The sequence below is a fragment of the Prionailurus viverrinus genome, chromosome A1 (assembly GCF_022837055.1).
Source record: "Prionailurus viverrinus isolate Anna chromosome A1, UM_Priviv_1.0, whole genome shotgun sequence".
Classification (NCBI taxonomy): Eukaryota; Metazoa; Chordata; class Mammalia; order Carnivora; family Felidae; genus Prionailurus; species Prionailurus viverrinus.
The window spans coordinates 52333723-52358137 of NC_062561.1; the positions used below are offsets into that span (position 1 = coordinate 52333723).

Sequence of the window (24415 nt, forward strand, 5' to 3'; positions counted from 1 at the left end):
TTAACTTTTTATTGATTTTGTTTACATAATAAGGAATCAGCAACTACAGTAGTTGCCACTTTAAGTGACCACAAGAAGACAAAATACATAATTATTTTACATGTTTATATTACAATTTTATAGAGTTAACTACAGCATACCCATGTTTTGCTGCAACCTGAATTCCTTTGGCCATATTGGTTTTAATTATGTCCAGAAATCATATTTGCTTCTTACCAACTTTTATCAGATGTTAACATTTTCAAATCAAACATTTTTAGAAAAGCTACTGACAGCAATTTCGTTATAAATAGTCCATGTACGTACTCTTCGCGTGCGGTTTCAAAATTTGGCAAGATTTTTACGGACCACAGTCTGATATGGAAAAGGAAAGGGTATTGGGATGTAAATGAGGAGGAAGAACCAAAACTCAGTACATGGTAATAAAAATGAGCTAAAACTTAAGTGGGAATAAAAAATATATTAGTTATCCAAAGTTAATTTAAAATCCAAAGTTTGAAATGTCTTTTGTGTTGACAAGTGTCTGAGAAAGTGATTGGGAAGAAACTAATAAACAAGACCGTGAGTGATCTGTAAATAGAATCCATGTGGCATGTGAATTAATTATTGTCATTTCTTTTTGGCCACATCTTGGGGTTTTGGTTTGCTGTATTGTCACATTAGTTGCTGGCAGAAAACAACATTGCTAGCTCATTTCCAACACGTGGCCCAGGGTTACTAAAGGGAAAAAAAAAAGTAGAAACTCTGCTATATTTTAAGACAGAGTTAAAGCTCTTGGGCCCAATTTATTCCTGCAGTCACTCTGAGAACATTGCACTGTGTTTTGCTGGAACAGAATCAGGACCTTTTGCATTGATGTGACGGGGCAATGACGAACGTCAGGCTAAGAATGGGAATCCGTCCCTGTGGGTTTCCTCCCACCCCACCTCATTTCCTCTCTCTTCCGTTCTCTCTTGTACATATTTTCACACACATATCATCCCAAGTTAACCTAAGGCGCTTTGCTGGGGAGATGAAAGAATTAGGCAAGAATGCACAAAGAAAGAGGTCCTTACAGTCCTCAAAAGCACTTTTGCCTGTATGTGACAAAAAAGCACCACATCAAAAACTGTTTTTTATTAGTTATTTATAAAAATGATATAAAAATTAGTAATAAGCTTTACAAGTAGTTGTTAAATTGATTAATTTGTGTGATTTCAAAAAACAGTGTTTTAATTATCATATGACACCTACGCCAGAGACCATTTTGACTGCAGCAGGTGGGAGAGGACCCTGCTTTCTCCTGCGCCCTGTGGGCCCTGCTCCAGGCAACTCACGTCCTGTCCCTTAGGGTTACTGGCATCTCTCCATTGTAAAGGTACTAAACGCCGGGGCTGGCCCTTTGTTGAATCATCTGCATGTCCTATAATTGTAGCTAACTACTTGCAGATGACAAAATAAACAAATAGTGTTTCAACTACAGTAGTGAAAGGAGAATATTTTAATAATCTTGAAAAAAAATCATAGGTAGTATTTTCTTCGCAGAATACATGAGTAGGAGACTTCAAAGCAGTCTTTTGGGAAAGCATTCCAAACCTTCTCTCTCCTTCCCTTTGTGACATTTGGTCTTATCTGAATGGAGAAAGATTAATGATTTTCAAAAACCTCAGTCTCTCTGATGCTACCTCCTGATCCTTTAATTATGTTTCTAATGTGAAAAAAAAAAAAGATACACCAGCTAAACTTGCTTTCACATTTTATAGTCCAGCCAGTGGTTTGACACCATGAATTAAGAAAAGGTTCTTTTAAAGGATTTTTTAAAATTTTGAATTGAGCCATTTAAACTTTACTTAAAGATTCCATTTTACGGTGACACAATTTTCCTTTATATCAGATTCACATGAATTTAAACATAAACCTCTTGAACAGGAATTCAGAGTGAGTTCAACCTAAACCTAAGCGGTGCAGGAATGTACTGGAAGTTATTAAGAGCTACACGGGAGTGCTGGCTGTGTAAAATTAAGTGCTTTCACGAGGAGGCTTTCTTAATTCTCAAGGCTTTTGTTTTCTCAGGCAATAAATAGCTCACAGAGAGTCATGGGTCACTGTGAGTGTTAAGAAAATCATCACTCTTACACTTTTACATTGTTTTGTGCAAGCACACAGTTGTTTTGTTTTGGCAAACGCCTCCTTGTTTTAGCGACTTCTGTCCACAATAAAGAAAATGAAATTAAGTGACTATTCCTTCTCCTAAGATGAGCTGTATTTATTACTGGAGCGGAAGTTGTCATATCCGTGATCATTAGCTTTGAACTTCAGGCATGACTGCTTTTCCTCCAAGGACTGTTTTTCTTCAAATGACTGGCACCAGCAGCATAGGCATGACTGTACAGAGCAAAGTAACTCGTTAGCCGTTCACATCAGTTACTGTCATGACTCTTCCTACTTTCTAGGGTTCTGACTGTCTGGGCACGATCGGGAGTTCTTGGCCACTTCCTTTCCATGCTCTCTTATTTTTCCCTTTAACAGCATATAATTACACAAGTAGTATATGGTAGTTTTTTATACTAGAAAATACAGGGAAAGAAATGTATATCACTAAAACTCACCTTTTCATTAAAATTAAAAGGGAAAAGCACTCATTCTTGATATTTACTCTTGCTTACTTGAGAAATTCTCTTAATATTTGATAAATATATAACTCAAGACTTCTTCCTATGCAAGTAGAAATATTACCACACACCATACATATAAACACACGACCGTGTCTGTGCCTGTGTGCATGAGTGTGTTATCTTAATAAAATTGTACTATATGCACTACTCTGTAGCCTGCTTTCTGTCAGTGAATTTAATGTTGTATTGATGTTTTTGTCAGCCACGTGTTATGCTCGTGTGCCTTTTTAATGCCATCACACAATGAACTTAGAAAGTACATTAATGTCTCGGTTTGATCCATCCAATCTCTTTTCTTGGATTTTTTTTTAAATCCCCAAACTTTGTTCATACGGTTTGCTTTCTGAGGATCTGTATGTATAAGGAACTGGGAGGTCCGTTGTTTTCTGTTCTCTAAAAAGAGGGAGTCGATCTTGATGAACGTTCTCTTCTAGCTCTACAATTCATGAGCTTATGAGTGGGCAAAGAACTTAAGACTGATTTAGATGTTTTGAGGAAGCTGAGTTCTTTCCAGTAATGAGCTACCAGGGACAAATGGATCATTCCCATATAAGGGAAGGGAATATGTCATTCATATTAGATTGTCGAAGGAGTGAATGAATGGATGGATGTTACAATGCAAGTGGCCAAACGAAGAATAATACACGTATTCCACATCAAGTAGCACAACTCTGCTCTACAAGCAAGGTGGCAAAGAGGAGGTAGAACCTGAATTACATGTCTCCATTAGACTTGCTATTCTCATGTCCCATATGAAAAAGATACTAAGTTAGTTATAATCCAAGCCATGCTGCCTTAGTCCAAAACCTACTGAAAATGGGAACAAGGCATTTAACTCATGTTTAGCTCTTATCGTATGACATCTGTCAGACATCAATGCATGTCCTTTTTGTTAATTTTCTGAGCATTTCTCCAAGTCCAACTGATTGGTTGAGGCAGAAGGGAGTGGTTGATGAGGATTTATAGGCAGAAATCAAGTAGAGTGAGTTTTGAGCAGAAGTCATATTTTAAAAAATTATCTGTAATGTAACTCAAGGGAATACTGTAAAATAATTGACTAAATCTCTTTAGATATAAATCTGAATCGTTTGGAAAGGTTATATTTGATGCCAGGCTAAAAAAGAGCTTTTTATTTTGAAATACTCTCACCTTAAAGCAGTTTTTGAATCTTTTGCTCACCAAATACAGAGCTATAGGATTAATGCAGGAATTCAGGGAGGCCATGTTGATGCCAATGTAGTCCAACACCAACAAAAAGCTGTAAGAAACATTCCAAAACATGTCTTTGTTGCTTTAAGCCTATATTCCTTGCAAACTCTTGCGTTTTGGGGGAAAAACATTACTCATATACAATAGTTCGACTTTATCACTGGTCTTTGCTCATAATGATCTCTCTCTCTCTCTGTCTCTCTCTGTCATCATGCCCCTCCCTCCCATGCCCAATTCTCTCTTTGACAATAAAATCTCATTCGGAAGTGCTGAGGCTGGCTGAGAAGGCTTTGCAAAGTGCCAAGGAGAATCGGAGCTTGTATTTTCAATAGTGCCACCCACTCAACATTTTGATCATTTTATGATCGAATGGAGAGAGCTCTGCCTCTCGATTCTCAGTGTTCTTATTAGTCTGCTTTATTCCTTCCTCTACAACAGGAGTGAAGGGGGAAAAGTGAGAATCATAACTGCCCCCTAAAGACTAGCAAAATGGTACTCTGTCTCTGCAAGGGACCAGTGGAAAAAAACTTCTGAATGGCGTTTACCTACAAAAATCGGTCTAGTTTACTTTTCTTACCTCAAAAGTTCACATCTATTAGGATCATTCTGATCATAAAGAGTGAGCTTCAAAATCCTGCTGAGGTGAAGGGGAAGCCAGCACAGGGCAAAGACGAGGACCAGGCAAAAGACCGTTTTGGCCACTTCCCGTCTCTGTAATAAAACCATAGTCAGGGACTAAATAGAGGACTCAGATAATCACAGTGTTCCCACTTCCAAACAGAATATTTAATATTGTTTACAAAAAGCCAGTGGCATTTGTACAAATTCAGAACATCAAGCTTTAAATCGAATAGCTGATGTGAATTAGAAGTAAAGTGACTAGTAATTCACCTTAAAAAGGTAATGGATCTTTCTAGATCTTTTTAGATTACATAGAACAGAATTATCTCTCGATAGATAATATAAAAAATATTCTTTGTATTTTCAAAAATACTGGAAGCAAGAGAAAGGAAGTATGGTCTAGTGTATAATAATTTTAATTTGTTGTCATTGTAATAATTTTCTTATTCATAATTATAATCGTGAGTCAGCACATATTTTTATTTTCTTACCTGCTTTAAGTGGTCATTTAAAGCAATCTGCATGCCACTCTTCTTTCTCAACATTTCACAAGTCATCAGCGTATAAAAAAATGCAGTGATGGCCAATGGCAAGCAGAAATAGAAACTAAATAGCCACCAATCTTTAGCTGTCTTGTAAAACTATGGAGAAGAGAAAATTATATGAGTTAACATTCCTCTGTAAAAAACATCTTCTATACCACACGTTAAATTTAAAAAAACAACAACATACTCATCTACTTCTAAAGTAGATACATTTCCTAAACACTATATAGAATATTTCAGGCCACATCTACTGAACAAATAACTAAATACTTATACTAAGTATAACAAACATTCCTTAAAGGGCATTTCAATTTTCTAAGGCAGTGTGCTGTAATTCTACTCAAAAATTTAGGCAGTTGGGCAAAATTAAAAATATTTGGTAATTCAAATATTTTTGCCTTCACATAAGCAAATTATCCTTAAGCAAAAACATTCTTAAGATACTCTTTCTGTGAAATACCATATCTGAATATGTGAAGACATCCTAGTGTTTAAGGGAAGCATTCACTTGTTAACAAGTGTGTTTCCCAGACAAAAATAGATGTGGAAAGGTCTGCACTAATTATTTAGCTAAGAAATGTATGAATCTCACTTATCAATTAGAAAATCAAAGCTGCTTATGACTTAGGCTTTTTTTTTTTTACTTTATTTCTGCTCTGTCTTTTTTTCCAACTGTGTTGGAGCAGAATTTATGTAATCTATGCAGAAAACTTTTTCCTTTTAACTAATAAGACACAAGAAGATAGCAATCTCATTCTCAATTTCACATTAATGTCCTTCTTTTTTCTTAAAAAAATTTTTTTAACATTTATTTATTGTTGAGAGACAGAGACAGACAGAGCATGAGTAGGGGAGGGGCAGAGAGAGAAGGAGACACAGAATCTAAAGCAGGCTCCAGGCTCTGAGCTGTCAGCATGGAGCCTGACAAGGGGCTCGAATCCATGAATCACGAGATCATGACCTGAGCCAAACTCGGACGCTTAACCGACTGAGCCACCCAGGCGCCCCACTTCTTTTTTCTTTTAATAACTGGGATACATATAATCCCTAAAGTTGTATATAGTCTTCTTATATGTGAAATAGAAAATAACCATTGGTGACACCTGCATTAACGCCTCTTAATCCATTCTGTTGGGAAGAGTCTTTTATACTCAAGATCTGTCTTCAAATACCAACATTGCCATTTTCCCCCATTTCCTGATTCAACGTTCTTGAATAAATGGCCAAGACGAAAAATTCTTTGCAATGGCAGCTTTCCCTTTAGATAGAGGGCTGGCTTGCCATTCAGAATCCTTCCACATCCGGGCATCTCCTACTTGATCACTCACTGAACCATCCACTCCCTCTGATGGCTGCTGTGTTGTCTTACGAGGAATAGTAGTAGTTGGCAGTCCTTATGGAGGAGATGAGTAGAAAAGCTATACGTCCAAATCGATCCTCTCATGTGAACTTGCTTTATCTGTACCCCTGAACACCAGGGAATTCTTGTGGAAGTAGTGACCTAGCTTTCCACAGCATGGGTCATTAGTCACTGTTAGCTCCCCGGTCCAGAGGCTTACACTCTTTTTTTTTTTTTTTTTTTAATTTTTTTTCAACGTTTTTATTTTATTTTTGGGACAGAGAGAGACAGAGCATGAACAGGGGAGGGGCAGAGAGAGAGGGAGACATAGAATCGGAAACAGGCTCCAGGCTCTGAGCCATCAGCCCAGAGCCGACGCGGGGCTCGAACCCATGGACCTCGAGATCGTGACCTGGCTGAAGTCGGACGCTTAACCGACTGCGCCACCCAGGCGCCCCGAGAGGCTTACACTCTTAATTTATGCCAAGGACAGTCATAAATCAATAGCTTCCCAAGAAGGGATGATCAGGCGGAAAGTAGCTAAATATTTATAAGGCAAGAACGGAAAGGAAAGGAAAAGGTAAAATTCACCTGCATGAAGGCTGTTTTCTGAGTGGGACGAAGCAAGCAGATTCGCAGGTAACGTCCTTTGTAGTCAATGGTTATCATATCAAAACCCACGGCTTCAGGGACTGCCAGAACCACAGAGACCACCCAAATTAAAACAATTTCGACTGCTGTCCATTTTGGAACCCCGATTCCTTTAATTCGACTCCAAGAAGCAACGGCTCGATATCTGAAGTACAAAATAGAATTATTTGTCAAGCTGCAGAGCCTGCTTTTATTGAATTACATAGTTTAGTTTCTAAGTAACATAGCAATCACTAGTATAGTGTTCAGGATATACCTGGCTTAAATATACGCTCTTACCTGTCAATACTTAGAGCACATAGACTCAACACAGTGATTCCCACGGAGGCCTTCTGGATAAAAGGCACCAGCTTACACATCTCAACTCCAAAGGGCCAGTCCTCGGCAAGCAGCTGCATTGAGAAGACATGAAGCTCTGTGAGCAAGATTTTCACACGGTGCCCTCTGAACTGCATTACTTAGTGGACGGTAATTAACATGCAGAGTTAGATAACCAATTCCAGTTCTTCTTCTTTTCCTCATGGATTACTCCTTTGAAAAGCATCAGTGTTCGATATATGGATCAGGAGAGCGGTTGGGAATAATGAAAATGCAGCCAGTTCAGGAGAATTTGTTATGCATACACAGTAGCTTAGGATCCGAAACTCCACCATGGGGCTAACTGGGGCCAATCTTGTAAGTTCCCCTTGGAAAACTGAATGTGATGCACTGAAAACATCTCTTCTACTGTCGTGGAGTCTCACGTGCTCAGGTCATGGCCAAACCAAAATATAGACGATAAATGTTAAAAACAGATGACAAATGTGTATTTGCATATTTCCACTTTACTGTAGTCAACTTGAGTGCCCAGAAACTCAGCGGGAATATGCACACTGCTCCTTGAATGCCCTAGACACACTGCTGTGTTAGGGCTTTACTCTAGGTGTTTCCTTATTCTGGAAGGCTCTTTCCCCACAGATCCACTGGGCTAACTCCCTTACATCCTTCAGATTTTGCTCAAACCTCATCTTTTCAACATAACCTACTTTAACCCCATTATTAGTACAGTAACTAGCCAGGTTCCTGTCTCTCATACCTTCCTCGACTTTCCTTTTTATCCATAGCACCTGTCACCAACCATTGCATGTATTATAACATTTACTTGTTTGTTTTGTTTAGTTTTTGCTCTCTTGAATCCCTAGAGTATAAGGCAGAATATGGCCTCTGCAACTGCCTAATTCAGTTCCTGCCATGTTGTGGATGCCATATTCAAACCCCTAAAACATATAGGCACTGGCTCTACCATGAGTAAAAAGACATAAGTTCTTGCTATTATACATATATGTCTCTCCTTCCTGCTTTCACAATAGATGTACAACCATCTATTGTGAAAACCAGTTAATTTCTTTCTTAGGACAACTGGGTGTGCCCACACTGGTTAATGAATCACTTTAGGTGAACATCTGGATTGAATGTTCCTGAGGTTTTGAAAATAAAGAAAAGTATTTCAAATCAATGTGTTTTTTTTTAAATGTTTTAAAAAATAATCTTCCAAAAGTGAAAACTATTTTGAAACACAATTGAGTCTTTCTGTCCTTTCACTTTAGTGAAGTTTCTTTGTGGAGTCTGTCAAGATGTGTGATTGTTCCAAAATGGCACCAAAGGCTGAAATGTGTGTCTAGGATGAATACGACTTCGAGCTCCAACATGAGACCAATTTCGTTTCCAAGTTAGATACAAAAAGTTACTCTGACATGTAGGACAGATGTTGCAAGCTTACCACAGACATGCTTCATCTAGGGTCCTGAAGATCTACAGGGCCAGGCAGGTAACACAGAGGGGTAGAGAAGCCGGGTATAAAGAAGTCATTGGTGTCAGGAAGATAATAGAGAGTGGTAGGGTGTGGGGTAAATCCCATCTAAAAGGGGAAGCTGCTTAAAGACCATGATATGATTTTTGCCAAGGAATCCCACATTAAAAACCAACAACAAAACACAACTCTTGATTTTAACTAAAAAAATCGAATTTTTATATAAAACCTCATAATTATAAAAGTTTTTAACTCATTTTTAAATTTTTTTTTAACGTTTATTTATTTTTGGGACAGAGAGAGACAGAGCATGAACGGGGGAGGGGCAGAGAGAGAGGGAGACACAGAATCTGAAACAGGCTCCAGGCTCTGAGCTGTCAGCACAGAGCCCGACGCGGGGCTTGAACTCACGAACCGTGAGATCATGACCTGAGCCAAAGTCAGCCGCTTAACCGACTGAGCCACCCAGGCGCCCCTAACTCATATTTTTAAAAAACACTGTCAAATAACATTGTATCAAAAAAATATATCTGTAGATCAGACTACTTGTGACTTCTGGATTAGTCAATTGGGTCAGAATTCTGCTTGTTCATTCATTCATTCATTCATTCATTCAATAAGCATTTATTGAGCATTCACTATATGCCAGGCACCATTCTGAGTACAGGGTGCATATCAGTGAATAAGGCAAACTCCCTGCTCTCCTAGAGATTACAGGCTAGTGAAGGAGGCCTATAAAAAAACGCACACAAATATTTAATACGGTGTCATATGGTTATTGCCATTATATGAAGAGGGTATAGTGGGATTTGGAGTAATTTCTTGATAAGCTTCTCAAGCAACATCTTTCTGAAGAGGCAACATATGAGTAAGGGATCTGACTACAGTAAGAGAGTAAGCCATGCAAAGTGCATTCAGGGCAGAGGAAGGAGCAAGTGCAAAGGTCTCGGCGTAAGAAAATAAGCCTAGTGTGCTGACCTTACACAAAGAAGTCTATCAAGACCCAGGCCAAGTGTCTAAGAGATGATGTTGTAGAAGGAGTCGTCTGAATAATTTTTGAGGAAGTACATTGTCCGTTTTTAAACAGGGAAATGGCATGGTCTTATTTATGGTTGAAGAAGATCACTGTCAGGGGAGCCTGGGTGGCTCAGTTAAGCGTCTGATTCTTGATTTGGGCTCAGGTCGTGATCTCACAGTTCGTGAGTTTGAGCCCCACATCAAGCTCTGTGCTGACAGTGTGAGCTTGCTTGGGATTCTGTTTCCCTCTTTCTCTCGGCCCCTCCCTGCTTGTGCTCTCCCTCTCAAAAATAAGTAAACATTAAAAAAAGAAAAATAAGTAAAAAGATCCGTGTGGATGCTCAATGTAGAATAGAATGTGGGGTCGAGAAAGGAAGCTTTGATGAGAGATTGTGGTCAGCTGGACCCGGCGGTAACCTGGGGCTGAACGAATGGGTTGCAGACCAGATATATTTTTATATTTGAAGGTGGAGCCAGGAGGATTTGTTATGGTTTGGATATAAGACACGAGGAGTCAGGGAACTAAGAGGTTTGTCACATGAATGATGGAGCCATTCAGACTCATTCATCAGACTCAGGATGCCTTAGGTCTGAACCGGCTATGAACTTAAGATACTTTAAAGGAACCGCCAATTGCCCTTGGAAACATAAGAATAAAAAAGTTCCAACCAGTTCCAAAGACTCTACCAGACCAGCTTCTTATGAATTATCCAGACAATATTTCTAATTCTGATTGCTCTTAGAGGTATCAGGAAAAAAAAAAAAAAAGAAAGAAAACAAAACTAACAGTTATGTGGCACTTGCAAATGGGTTAGGCATTATTCTAAGCACTTTGCACATACCATATCGTTGACATCTCTGAAGAAATCCTAGGACATAGTACTACTGATCCCCATTTTACAGGTAGGAAAACTGAGGCACTTAGAAGGTTATTAACATACTGTGTTGGTTTTAAATACGTCCACAAATTCTTTGCTGCTCCTCCCTTCACAAGGTGAAGAAGCCTCGTTTCCCTTTCCTTGAATGAGGGTTGGCTTTAACAATTTGCTTTCTACGAACAGAATGTGGTGAAAGGGATGATGTGTGATGTCGGAGACTAGTCACAAAAGGCATATGGCTTTCTCCTTGTGGTCTGGTAGATCACTCATTCTCAGGAGACCAGGTGCCATGTCAGGAGGACACCCAAGTGTCTGTGGGCAGGCCAGCATGGCGAGGAACGCAGGCCTCCTGAAAACGACTAGCAAAAATTTGCCAGGGCACCTGGGTGGCTCAGTCGGTTAAGCATCTGAGTTCGGCTCAGGTCATGACCTCACAGTTTGTGAGCTTGAGCCCCGCATCAGGCTCTGTGCTGACAGCTCGGAGCCTGGAGCCTGCTTCAGATTCTGTGTCTCCCCCTCTCTCAGACCCTCCCCCACTCACACTCTGTCTCTGTCTCTCTCTCGAGAATACATAAACATTAAAAAAAAAAAAGAAAGAAAAGAAAAAAAGGTGAGACTAGCACAAATTTACCAGCTGTATGAATGAGAGATTCCTCCAGCTTTAGGCAAATCTTCAGAAAACTGAAGCCCTTAGCAAATACCTTGACTGCACCCTCATGAGAGACACTGGACCAGAAGCACCCAGCTAAGGGGTTCCTGAATTCTAGAGCCACAGACAAGGTGTGAGATAATAAAAGTTTCAAACCACTAAGTTTTGGGGTTATTTGCTATTCATCATTTGACAAGTAATATATCTGTCCTTGCTTTACTCACTTGGTTACTTGTCCTGGTAACTTGGTTTATTACTCACTGAAGTAACCGATCCACATTTGAACCCACATGGTCTGATTTTAGAGTCTATATAGCGTTTTGGAGAAACCGACCATAGAAAAAAGATTGTTTAGAATTAAATCAATATTCGCATTTTGACCCATACCTATGTGTCAATGGTAAAAATATCTAGATGCAAAATAAAATCTCTCCTAATCATGTAGCCATCTCATTCACATAATATCCAAAAATTAACATATTTCCAAATATCTTATTTGCCTCAAACTATTTCCAGATATGCAAATATTAGGATCACCTAGGTGCAGGCATCAGATGAATCAAGATGAATGAGCGTCCAGGCCACTGAAGGGAAAGAAGTCTGGCCAATGGAAAGGAGCCCTGTACTGAATCCAGGCCCTGTTTTGAGGTTACTATTGTTTTTGGCTCAGCCCAGAAATTGGAGGATTGTTCTTCATACCACTGGGAGGCCTGCAGCTCAACCTCTGACCCAAGTTATCACAGGGGATAGGGAAACACAAACTGAAAATTGTAACCGTTCTCTTCACGTTCGACACAGAGATAGTCAGAAACCGAATCATAACTGAGGGCTTACAATTTTCTAATCTACCCTTCCAAAGGGAAAGGAACTGCAAACCAGGGAGCATTAGCCTTCATCAGCTTTTTTAGCTTTGCAGGCTTTCAATTCAGGCCCGAATGCTGCTGGTCCTGGAAGGCCACAAAAGATGAGAGACAAAGTGCCCACTGTCACTTCTGTTATTTTGTAATGAGAAGGGTGACTTTGGCAACCCCTGCCTCTCTCCAACCAGAAGGCTTTGTGGAGACTCTGAGAAGCCAGCTACCCAGTGGCAGAAACCATGCCCACTTCTGACGCTCATCTTGGTCTTAATGGCTTCCGGTAAGTCTTGGGCAATTTAGTGCTGGGAGCTTATGTAAAACGCAAAGACATCAACCCCTTGCTTAATGGTGAACAAAACCCCAAGTGGAAGTGAGGGAAGATTTACTAAAGTTTAAAAGCAAACATCACTCTCAACCAAGGTGCCATCTTTAAATTTCAGTGGAAGAATGTTCTTATAGATTTTTGTGATAACTGGAAATTAATTATTTCACTCTTCGTTGACAAAAATCCTGACATCCAACACCTAATTTGAAGTCCAACAATATAGCTTTCCTCTTGTAGGGGAAATTGATTCTTTTTATTGCAAGAGGAAGTAATTCTAACTTTAAACCCAGCAATAACACATTCTTATTCCTCATGTTGAGTTTTTTCTTTGGACTTCACTCCATTCAATTAGATAACTTAAGGGCAAGACGTGAATACTGAAAACAAATCAAGCACGCAATCAGACAAGTCTCTCTAATTGCAAAATCAATGTTAGAGTTCTGTATTGTTTCTTGGTCCCTGTCACAGGAATTAAATGTCTAGGTTCTGCTTAAAAGTAAGTTTGAATATATATTACCTACCACTAATTAAATGTGAACCAGTTAGAAATTACTCCCATAACTGTTACTGGTTTTCATATTGCGATGACTCAACCAACCAAGAGCTTTTGACAAAACTGTTAGGTCCTACAGCGTGGTGTCCATTCGACACATGATAGCCCACGCTTGTGCTCATCCCCTTCCCTTATGGTTTACACTGCTTCCCGAGAACTTTTCTTTTGTATGAATAAAAACAAATAAGTAAATCAACACTAGACTGAAAAAAGACGTGATCGTACTGATTATAAGATTTCTACTCAAGGATGACCATGACTGCATAACTTTATGTTGGAATGGCTGTTTATGAAAGAAAAAAAGGCAATAGCATACAGGGGCACCTGGGTGGCTCGGTCGGTTGAGCGTCTGACTTCGGCTCAGGTCACGATCTCATGGTTTGTGGGTTCGAGCCCTGCATCGGGCTGTCTGCTTCGGATTCTGTGTCTCCTTCTCTCTCTGCCCCTCCCCCACTTGTGCTTTGTCTCTCTCTGTCTCTCAAAAATAAATAAGTATAAAAAAAAATTTAGAAAAAACACAAATACATTATTTTTCTATTACATTTAGCAATTATTTTTATATTATATATTTTTTTCTTAATTTCTAAAAGGATAAATAGCATGAATAGGAAATAAATATCCCCTTTTTATAAGTATTGTTAATGATTCCTACAAAATCTCTCCAACTGGGAGATTTACATTTTTCATTTCTCTTTTTAATTAAAAATCACATTCCTGAGAAATTAAATGGAGAAAACCCTGTTAATACATACCACTGTTAATGCCCAAAGGAATTAAGCCCCATAAAGTCAGGAAATTTGAAAGTTAACCGTCTTGCACTAATAAATGTCCAATCGCTTCATTAACCTTATATACTATTTTCTTTTCCTATTTTTTAAATCAAGAGTATATACTGAGTTTTAACTATTTACTTGTTTCAGAATACTCTATCACATTTTTAACGTCCAGCATAGTGCCTGGCACACAGTGGTCACTCATTAAATGCCTGTTGATTAACAGTGAATGAGTGTGCAGTGGATGAATGCATGAATGCAATCATAAGGCAGAAATCTTATGATAAAACTATTGTCATGAACTTTCAGTTCTCATATTTGGAACAAAGTCTTTAGAGAACTGAGATGGCTACGCATTTATTGTTTGTTTGTTTGTTTCTTTGTTTGTTTTTGTATTGTCTATTCCATGCCCTTCCTTCCTCTTTCCAGAGGATCAGGTCTTCTTGACACATGGAGCCAGGGCCCTGAGGGATTGCGGGGTGATGGTTAGCTCTTCTCTTTTTGGAGTTCCGCCTTCCAAATAGGCTAGAAAAAGTGAAAAGCAAACGTTCCTCTCCCATCCTGTCGCTCCTACTCAAAGCTGCCAAGGAAATGACTGACATAAAACAGAACTTACTGTTTCTCAATATCTAATGGGATCCTACCAGGAGCTTTAGTTGCAAATTTGGTGGAGATGGCTGCCTAAGCATGGAGATGCTGTAGGACATGATTGTTTAAAAGGCTGGGTGAGCAATGTATTTACAACAACAACAACGGTTACTTTGCCAGACGGCTGTGATGAAGTGTGAACATTTCTTTCAAATGACTGGTATTATAGAAATGTTTTTACAGTGAGAGTCAAAAGAGGGAAATAATGGAGTGGTTGTGTTTCACAGCTTTGGGAAAGGGTGTATTCTTCTGCTTTTATCTCTGTTTCCTGCAGCAGATAAGAATTTTTCTGCATTTGAACTGGCATTTTAAAGATAGAGCACGCTTATTAAGGGATTTTCATTTCTTTTTTAATCGTACGTATGGACAGAATTTAAGGTAAGCTACTGGTCAGGTACACAGAAAATATTTTCTTGACGTATGTCGTACCTGTGCCCTTGGGGACAGGTATCAATTACAAGTTCCATTCTGCATCCATTAAAATGCACTTAATCACCTAAAAATTAGGTCGTGAGGATTAGAAAAATGTGGGTCAGAAATAATGCCAGCATAACCCCAGGGGTGACACTTCAACAGACCACAGTGTGAACAACGCCCCCTGGAGTTGGGCGAGACAGAGGTTCTGTCTCCAAGAATCTGTTGCGTGCACACCCGCAGAACAGAGGGTTTTTCCTGCTCTGGAAACATTCCTATGACTTGCTTAAATACAACATTGACTCCATGAAGGTGAATGGAGTTTCCTGAAACAAAATCTCCAGAAGCAAAAAGAAAAGATTAAAAAAATATATCTTAGGAGAAATTTAAGTTTACTTTAAATATATTCTCTGCTAGTGTTACAATGAAATCTATTTCCAAGTCTGTAACAGGTCAATAAATAGATTGCTACTCTCCTATTATTCGAATTTAAGAATAATCCACAGTTTGTGCTTAAAAACTCACTGACATGTACATATTCTGAAGAGTCCAACTAAGTGGCTGTGAGTCTTAGGGACAGAGAATTGCTCGACAAATGCATCTGTCAACTTTGCTAATAAATTTCTGACTCAAGCATGAGCCTCTTTCTTGCTCTTCTATTTTCTTCGTTTACATTTTCCCCAGAGGGTCTATAGGGGGAAAGAGAAATAATCAATCTCTAAAATAAAAGCACTGGCAAGAGGAAAGGACAGAAGTCTAAAATTAGAGAAGTTGTTGGGTAAGGTGTCCCCGATATACCACACTCAGCTGCCTCCCAAACGTAACCAACCTCGTCAAAGTCTTGAAAGAGATTGTTTCACATCATAAATTACATCTTGAATCTTATTTAAGCTCAGGCTTTATCTGTCAACACCCTTTGAAGCACTTAATCATTTATTAGCATTTGGCATGTTTCTCTAAAAATAATCAACTATAGCATATTAGCCACACAGAGATCACCTTATATGGTTTTTCTTTGCAAAATGAAGCACGTGGCTCCCTGGCCTTGAGACAACAGGGTCTTGGCTATGTCATCCTCTTGTATACCTATGGAAATATCTTCATCCTGAAGAACTCATTTAAAGTGAGCAAAGAAAAAATGTAGAGCCTTTGATAGATAAGCCTGGGCATATTGAAAGTAACACTGCCGTGACATTTTAAGAGGCTTGGATTTATGGAGTGGCCAGTGGCAGATCAAAAGCAAACGCAAGGACCGTAGAGTTAATCTAGCGAATCTTTCATTGCCCAAGGCCGAGAGTTTGCCAACCATTTTGTCACAGGAATCCACGTGTGTAACAATAAATTGGGAATGTGAACTCCTGAGTTTCCGGATTATTTGAATTATGCTATTGACCTATTATGTAACTATGGCCAATGTTCTCATACAGGAAGAGGAACAACTTCACCCTTCTTTTTCATCTGAACAGTTATAAAAATTATGATTATCAAAGTCCCACTGTCCTTATGTTTTATGTGTCACATCTTTTGTCCACAAGCATCTGTCTGGTACTGACTGTTGCAGGCACGACACTAGGTGGGTGTTGGGATATTAGTTTTATCTGTTGATAATCAATTTAGTTGATTCTAGGTCATTCAGAGCTAATAGCCTATTAATACTTTTTAAAAGCTAACACTTTACATGTGCTTAATTGGTGCTCCTTAATTTCTTTTCTTTTCTTTTCTTTTTTTTTTTTTTTTTTTTGCTTTAAATAAATGAATCTCAACATATCTAGGTTCCACTTTGGGTTCAAAGAGCTTCTGCCACTAGAATATCTCTAAATATTATAAAATGTTAGTAAAATATCTCAGTTACTTAACTGGAGATGAGGAGTGTTATTATCTTGGAAGAAATCAGACTCCCTTATCCAATGATACTTTTACTTCTTATGTTGCTCTATGTGCATAAACCTCCACTTACCGATCAGAAAATTATAACTTCAAAAGTTAAATCTGATGGAGTTCCACTAACTTTTACTTATAACTATGAAACTAGTCAATTGCACATAAACTTGTTAATTACTAGAAGTAGTCTAAGTTTGGAAGTGAGGAAGGTAAGTTTGTTCAGAAAGATAGGGTGTCATAAGCAGAAAATGTCTGATTACCTGACAAGGTCACTTCACTCAAAACTCATTTGTGGGTTCAGTGAAGCAACTCCACATTTTTACATGCCAGCATTTAAATGTCAGGTATACCCTACCTTAACTAGTTAAACATTAAAGATCAGCGATTTTGCCTTTCAGAACTATGAAGGCAGGCTCTTTGCCTCTAATAGTAGCTTACGAAATCTTAACAGCAAAGCCATTCAAAGGCACTCCACCACCGCCGGACATCTGATTACATGTGGATCCTTATCAAACCAATGTCCATGCCGATAACCTGTCTTCCAGTTCACAAGCAGATTCGTTTGCACATGCGGTTTGCTTACACATAAAGGAAGTTACATTTGAGAATTAACCGTATTAGCTCAGTTACCCATGCCCATATAGCACTGAGAGTGAAATTGTTAAATGAAATCCAGAGATAGTTTAAAAACTCATTACTTGCTCAAGAATTTTTAGTTGCTTGAGAAGTTAAAAGAAGTTAAGTGAATTTTAACTTGAACTTGCCACCACCCTTTGTTAAATATCACTGCTAAACCAAACGAAGCCAAACGAACTAACTAACCAACCAATCAGCCACCAACAACATAAAACCTTCACGGCATCCAGAAGTATACCCCTGCTTTGCTGGGACAGCTTTGACATCAGTGCTACCGCAACTTACTAGTCAGATAGGTTCTCATAGGCAACAGACATATCGGTTACCCCATTCACCGCAGTCTATACAAGGAAGGACACAACTAGCCTGTGAGTAAGAAGACATTCATCCTCACATCATATACTTATAAATACTGGCTTTTGGTTCAGGTACATGTATATAGACCATGTAAATATTGGCATGGTGATCCATGTATATACTAGAGATAGACATTAATACATGCATATCTGTATGGAGATGTTATATAAAATAGTGACCCAAACTAAGAGTACAACCATAACTTTGGGGCATAAAATAGAGATATCTATCAAAATCACAAATGCACATACCCTTTGATTTAGTAATTGTAGTTCTAGAAATTTTCAGATATAGTCACACATGTGTGCAAAGCCATTTGTATGAATCTATTACTTGTAGTCACATTTATAATGGCAAAGCTGAAAAAAAAAAAGCCCAAACAAATTTTCATTCTTACACACACACACACACACATTTATTTTTTTCTTACTAGGTGCCAGGCACTGTGCCAAATGCTATTTACCTGTCTATTTATATGTGTTTATATGTGTATACACCTGTGCACAGAGATATAAAGATACATACATACTTTTAAATACCCGCTTTGGATGACTGCCTTTTCCATTTTCATCTGGATGGACTTACATAATGCAACATGTTAGAGCCTTAGCAGACACTGCTGGGAAGGATAAGCCAGACTCCTCTTTTCAGCATATTTACATGAATATGCATATGTGAAGTACTTCAACAGTTTCCTTTGTCTGGGTTTCCTATGATACCTCTGTGGCCTTCATCATAGGATTTCCTCTCAGCCATAGGATACCTGGTGAGAGGACTGATTCTACCTGAAAGTTTCCAGAGACCTAGTCTCTTGAGGTAGAACAGATCTATATCCTAAGGGTTGTCGGCACCTCCCTGTGAAGTCCTGTCCCATTCTACAGCAGTATCAGAGACTATGACATTTTGGGGTTTGTCAACTTTTTTGAATGCTAGATTTACTGAACTCCAGATTAATGTAATAGATTCACACTGATGTCCCTTGGGTGTGCCAACAGATGGGTTAGGTGGGCTCTATGAAATTGCAAATGTTGTGTGTGTGTATGCATGAATGACATTTTTTTGCATTTTAATATATTATAATTATTATATCTATTAATTATAATATATGTCAATTGTATATAATATATACAATTAAATGGATCCTGAAAGATAATTGTAATATCCCACAAAAACAAAATTAGAGATCATTAGTTTAGGGGTGCCTGGGTGGCTCAGTTGGTTAAGCATCTGACTTCAGCTCAGGTCATGATCTCAGGGTTCGTGAGTTCGAGCCCCGCATCGGGCTCTGTGCTGACAGCTCAGAGCCTGGAGCCTGCTTTGGATTCTGTGTCTTCCTCTCTCTCTTCCCCTCCCCTGCTTGCGCTCTGTCTCTCTCTCTCTCTCTCTCTCTTAAAAATAAATAAACATAAAAAAAATTTAGAAATCATTGGTTTAGAGATTAAAGTCTTCCAGTTTAGGATAAGTTTAAATGGCATTCATAATTCACTTAAATTACTTTGTGTTAAGTATAATACCTGATTATGCTGAGGTTCTAAATGCATTTTAAAAATTTTTTTTTTTTTCAACGTTTATTTATTTTTGGGACAGAGAGAGACAGAGCATGAACGGGGGAGGGGCAGAGAGAGAGGGAGACACAGAATTGGAAACAGGCTCCAGACTCCGAGCCATCAGCCCAGAGCCTGACGCGGGGCTCGAACTCCCAGACCGCGAGATCGTGACCTGGCTGAAGTCGGACGCTTAACCGACTACGCCACCCAGGCGCCCCTAAATGCATTTTTAAAAACTTACTTATATGGTTGGGCGCCTGGGTGGCTCAGTTGGTTAAGCATCTGACGTTGGCTTGGGTCATGATCTCACAGTTCGTGAGTTTGACTCCCACCTCAGGGGAGCACGAACCTCACTTCGGGTGAGCTTGAGCCCTGCTTCTGGTGAGCCCCGCTTCTCTCTCTCTCTGTCTGCCCCTCGCTCACTTGTGCCCTATGTTTCTCTCTTTTTCAAAAAAAAAAAATAACTTACTTATATGGCATCAAAATTATTTAGGAGAATAAATGGCTTTTAACTAGTCTGAATTGGGTGTTTTTTGTAAAATAAAGCCTTTAAAATAACAGTGATATTATCCATATTATGTACTACAGATCATCTGAAGGGGAATTTCAGGAGATAGAAATCTTCACATGACTCAGATTAAAGCTGGAAATGTTTACCAAGTACCCTGCCGTGTGGCAGTGTGTCCTGTAATCCCACCAGGGCATGCAAATGAGGTTCTAAGAATACTGCATGCGAGAGAAGGGAATGCTGGGTCTGAGCTCACTCAGTGCAGAGGGACAGGGAAGGCCCCAGGTCTAGGAAGACTTAGAACCTTCTGGGTTCTAGGGCCCAGATGGCCCGGGTCCAAGCCGTAGTTTCACCACTGTCCACTGGTGCGACATTGGGCAAGTTACTTCCTCACCTGTCCAACACGGAGTTTTCCTGCAAAACAGGGATGACAACAGTACCTCCTCCCTGGGGTTTGCTGCAATGATTTAGTGATACTGACCAAGAACCTAGTGCATAATAAATGGCAGCCATTATTATTATATTATGCTTCAAGCGACACATGTTTACAGGCAAGATAAAAATAAACTAAAAGCTACTATGTAGCATTCCACGTTGGCAAACTTGGCAATGGGACCTTATTCTTTGTGATGGATGTGTTTATGACCAATATAGATGACTGGGGGGCCGGATTTGTACTGACTGTTTACTTCAGAAGTAAAAGCACAGTTTTAACAGATTGAATGGCTTCAGGCAAAATGATGCAATTTCCTAGGGAAATCATAAAGAAAACTGAAATGAAAGTAAAAACTGTGTGCCCTCCACGCCCCCCACCCCGCGAGTCAGATATTCTCTGGTTTATCAAATGTAATCATGTGATCAGAGAAAGTTAGAAAGTAAGAAAGTCCTCCCCAAGGAGACCTTTCACACAATTCTATGCAAGCCTAGCAAAACTGGATTGTAATCTCCCTTTTCAGAAGGCTTTTTATTTCACTCATTTAAATATTTTGCAACATCCACTCTACAGTTTCTCAAGTTAGTTTTGATGAATTGAATTGAAATTCTTTTGCCAAATTGGAACAGTAAGAGTTGGTCGTTGGGGCTGCTTAAGAAGTAAGTGCATCACTTCTGGCTCTAACAGAACTGTGACTGCATCTAAGGGACCATTTTCGATTGCACCTCTCCCAGGAAACACTCAGACTTCATGAGAACAAGGTGCCATGCAGCATTTTAGGATTTCTTCTATTTATCCCGCATTTGTGGGAGTGTTTCCTTCCAGAGCCTGGATCTTAATCTGAATCCTATATCTACACTTCAGAAATTGCTAGAATTCCCTTAAAGTATGGTTATTTGGATTAGGATTAAAGGCATGTCTTATGGTGCTTCCTGCCACGAAGATCAAAACATCCCCTATCACCCCTTCTCAGCCTCCATGCCACATTTTCCCCCTTGTACTGAGCCCTGGATTAGCTTCAGGCAAATTCCCAAAGCACATTCCCTTTCCCTTACACTTTGGTTCTGTTCTTATGTGTGACTTTCTACTGCTGATCATGATGGGTAAGCACAGTTTTAGATCCTTGCATGGGCTTTAAAAATTTTCTGGCTCTTTCACCCAGGCTCTTTTCCTTAACACCACAATACCCCAGTAGCTGGGCACTAACAGCCTCATTGTAGAGTTGAGGAAACTAAGGCCCAGAGATGTCGGGATGTGTCTAGAGTTCCAAAACAACCTGGAGTCAAATAGTGCGGGGGTTTATGTCCTGCCCTAGCTCTCTGTGCCCGGTTCCCTGTGGTAATCACAATCAACGTTAGCAGCTGAAACCATTTAGAGACTTCACGCTGAGTGCTCTTTGGTTTGTTCTCAAGGTAATCGATGGGGGTACAGCTTGTACTTTGGACCTGACAGATTGGGGCTTGAATCCCACCTCCAATCTCTTACTAACTGTGAGGCTTCGAACATCTTGTCGATCATCTGTAAAATGGAGAAATACCTACTTGCGGGCTGTCAAAAGTAGTAAAGGGAAGTAACCCATCCTTTCCAGGGCTTGGCCCGCTGTAGACATGCACTAAAGAGCAGGTGCAGTGCAGTCATTCACAGCAGGCAAAGCGTGTTGGTGTACTCTCTAATCTGGTCTCTTTCTTCTAGCCCATTTGTTTCCTAAAAAACCCAATTCCAGCTCCTCTACTTTTAGGGCCCTCCACAAAAATGCCTCCCAAGGTTAGTGTGCATATGAATCGCCCAGGTATCTAAAGATGCGGATTATGCTTTTGTAAGTCTCCGCTGGAGTTGCAGTTCTAACAGGCTCTCTGGTGATATCGGTCCTGCCAATCTGTGGACCACATTTTTTTTTTTTTTTTTTTTTTTTTTTTTTTTTTTTTAGAGACAGTGGGCCCAGTGAGCTAGGCTTAGGGACTAAATACTTCAGGACCAGTGGTTCTCAGAGTTTACAGTTCATCCTCATCACATGGAGGGCTTGTTAAAAATACATACTACTGGGCTCTATCTCAGAGTTTCTGAAATCAGTAGGTCTGAGGTGGGGCCATAAAATGTCTTTTCTAACATGTTCCCTCCCAAGTGATGCTGATCCTGCTGGTGTGGGGATTATACTTGCTGGAGGCTTAGCCTAAGGTTACTGAAGACCAGTAGGGAATTTGTTTCCAATGCTAGCTGACTTTTAGGAGGCTATGGATCTTCTAGAGTAAGCATCCCCCAAAGGCTCTTCCGTCTTCCTCCTCCTACCTAGGCACCCTCCCGTCAAAATTGGCCCTTTACCTTGTAGACAGTGATGGGGATGTCAATGATGATGTGTAGCAGGTCTCCCAGAGCCAGGCTGGCTATCAAGATATTAGGGCCGTTTCGCATGCACTTGTTCTTGTAAATGATTCTCAGCAGTGTGGAATTCCCGATGATGCCCAGCACGAACACTAGACAGGACACCACCGTGTTGATATACTTGAAAGTCTCCTTGATCTCAATGGATCTCTCGCACGGAGGAGGCGAGCGTGGCCGGGCTCCGGTTGTTCTCCCTGCTTTAGGCATCTGCGGGGGTGCAGAAGTCGAAGGCACGCTGGCGTTGGCATCCTTCGGCCAGGAAACCTCGGCGGGGGGCGTCATTATCTCTCCGGGTCCCGGAAGTGGCAGAGTGGCCCTGGTCGATGGGAATCCCCTCTCTTCTCCCTGGACCCCCGCCACGCCGCAGGCGATGACCAGCGCCAGCAGGGCGCGTCCGCGCAAGCTTGGCGGCGGCCGCATGCTGCTGCCTGCTCCAGTGGGCGTCGGGTGGCCGCTCTGCAGCTGTGAGTCTGGAGAACCGCAGGGAAGAAAGACTGGAAGCTTGGGGCAGCTACCCCAGCCACGCCCCTGCAAACCGCTAGTGCAGAGCGCAGCCGCGCGGCGAGCGTCCGCGCGCAAATGTAACTCAAGTTTGCGCGCCAGTGTTAAACCGGCGCGCGTGACACTCCTGAGTCGCTCGACTGTCCTTCCCGAACCAGCTTTCCCTGTGCTTTTTTCCTCCCTTGCGATCCCCCGGGGGATAAGTGACTCGCAGTGGGGCGGGGCATTCTGGAAGGGGTGTGCCAGAGAGAGAAGGCTGGGTGTCTAGGGCTTAGCTTTGAGCTCTTTGGTGCGTCCCGGGGAAGCACAGTCGTTTTGGCTAAGGGTGCGTGGGGACTGGGGGTATCAAGGCACCCAGAGGCCAAGGGCATATGCCAACCTCTGCATTTTGCTCCGCAGGGAACGCGGACACCCGGTGTCTGAACGTCGTCAAGACTCCTCCGGGCGGTGGAAGCCGCTACTCCCCAGCCGCCTGCGCTCGGATCGCCCCGGCGCCCGCCGGAGTGCGCCGGCTGACCCACACAACTCGTCCGACTTGGGGGAGTGTCAGCATGAACTTCGAAGCGTCTGTCCCCTCTAAGTGGCTTCAAACTTTTATTTGCTCTCCTTTACTCCAACCTCATTTTAATTCATTGTATCTATGCGTCCTTTTTTTTTTCTTTAATTAGATTTAAAAGTAGATATCCCCAAACTCCCAACCCAAGCTGAGGCCCCAGGACAAGGTTCAATCACTGATTTTAACTCAACACCAAGCCAGAATGTTTACCTCGCGAATGGGAAGCACCGGGAGCAAAGCGATGAGCGGGGACCTCCTTCCCGGGACGCTCGGCTCGCAGGTCGGTTCCAGCCCGCTCTAGGGGGCGAGCACGCCTCCCTTCAGGGCCGGGCGGTCCGGCTCTGAGGAAACGCCTAGGGAATGCCAGACCAAGTAGCCTCCACAGTTGCTCGAGGTCTCTGCCGTCCCGAGACAAGTACTTTTATTCATTCGTCCTTTCCGCATCAATCACCGCCAGACTCCTCCCGCGCCTTCCGACCGCTCTGCAACCTTTCCCCCTGGGCGACGCCTGGACAGCATCAGCAGGCGCTGCCCGCTGGCCAGGGCAGTCCCCGGCCGGGGACGCGTCCGAGAGCCTGCTGCTTGTCAGCGTTCTGGGTTCTCCAAACCACCAGCCTAAACCAAGGACAAGTTTCCACGCACCAGACTAGAACGGGGTTCTGTATTGAACGAGTTAACCTGGACTTTCAGTGCGG

General features: G+C 41.0%; 1 protein-coding gene across 1 annotated transcript; it reads right to left on the reverse strand.

Moving 5' to 3' along the window:
* Positions 1–24108, reverse strand: EDNRB (endothelin receptor type B). Its single transcript, XM_047874625.1, has 8 exons — positions 23931–24108; positions 22604–23133; positions 7299–7411; positions 6960–7164; positions 4976–5125; positions 4441–4574; positions 3804–3912; positions 1–2364 (listed from the first exon to the last, which is right to left on the reverse strand). Exons 2-8 carry the CDS (start codon positions 23081–23083, stop codon positions 2230–2232), a joined length of 1326 nt encoding a protein of 441 aa, XP_047730581.1. The 5' UTR covers positions 23084–23133; positions 23931–24108; the 3' UTR covers positions 1–2229.
* Between the last annotated feature and the right edge of the window lie 307 nt (positions 24109–24415).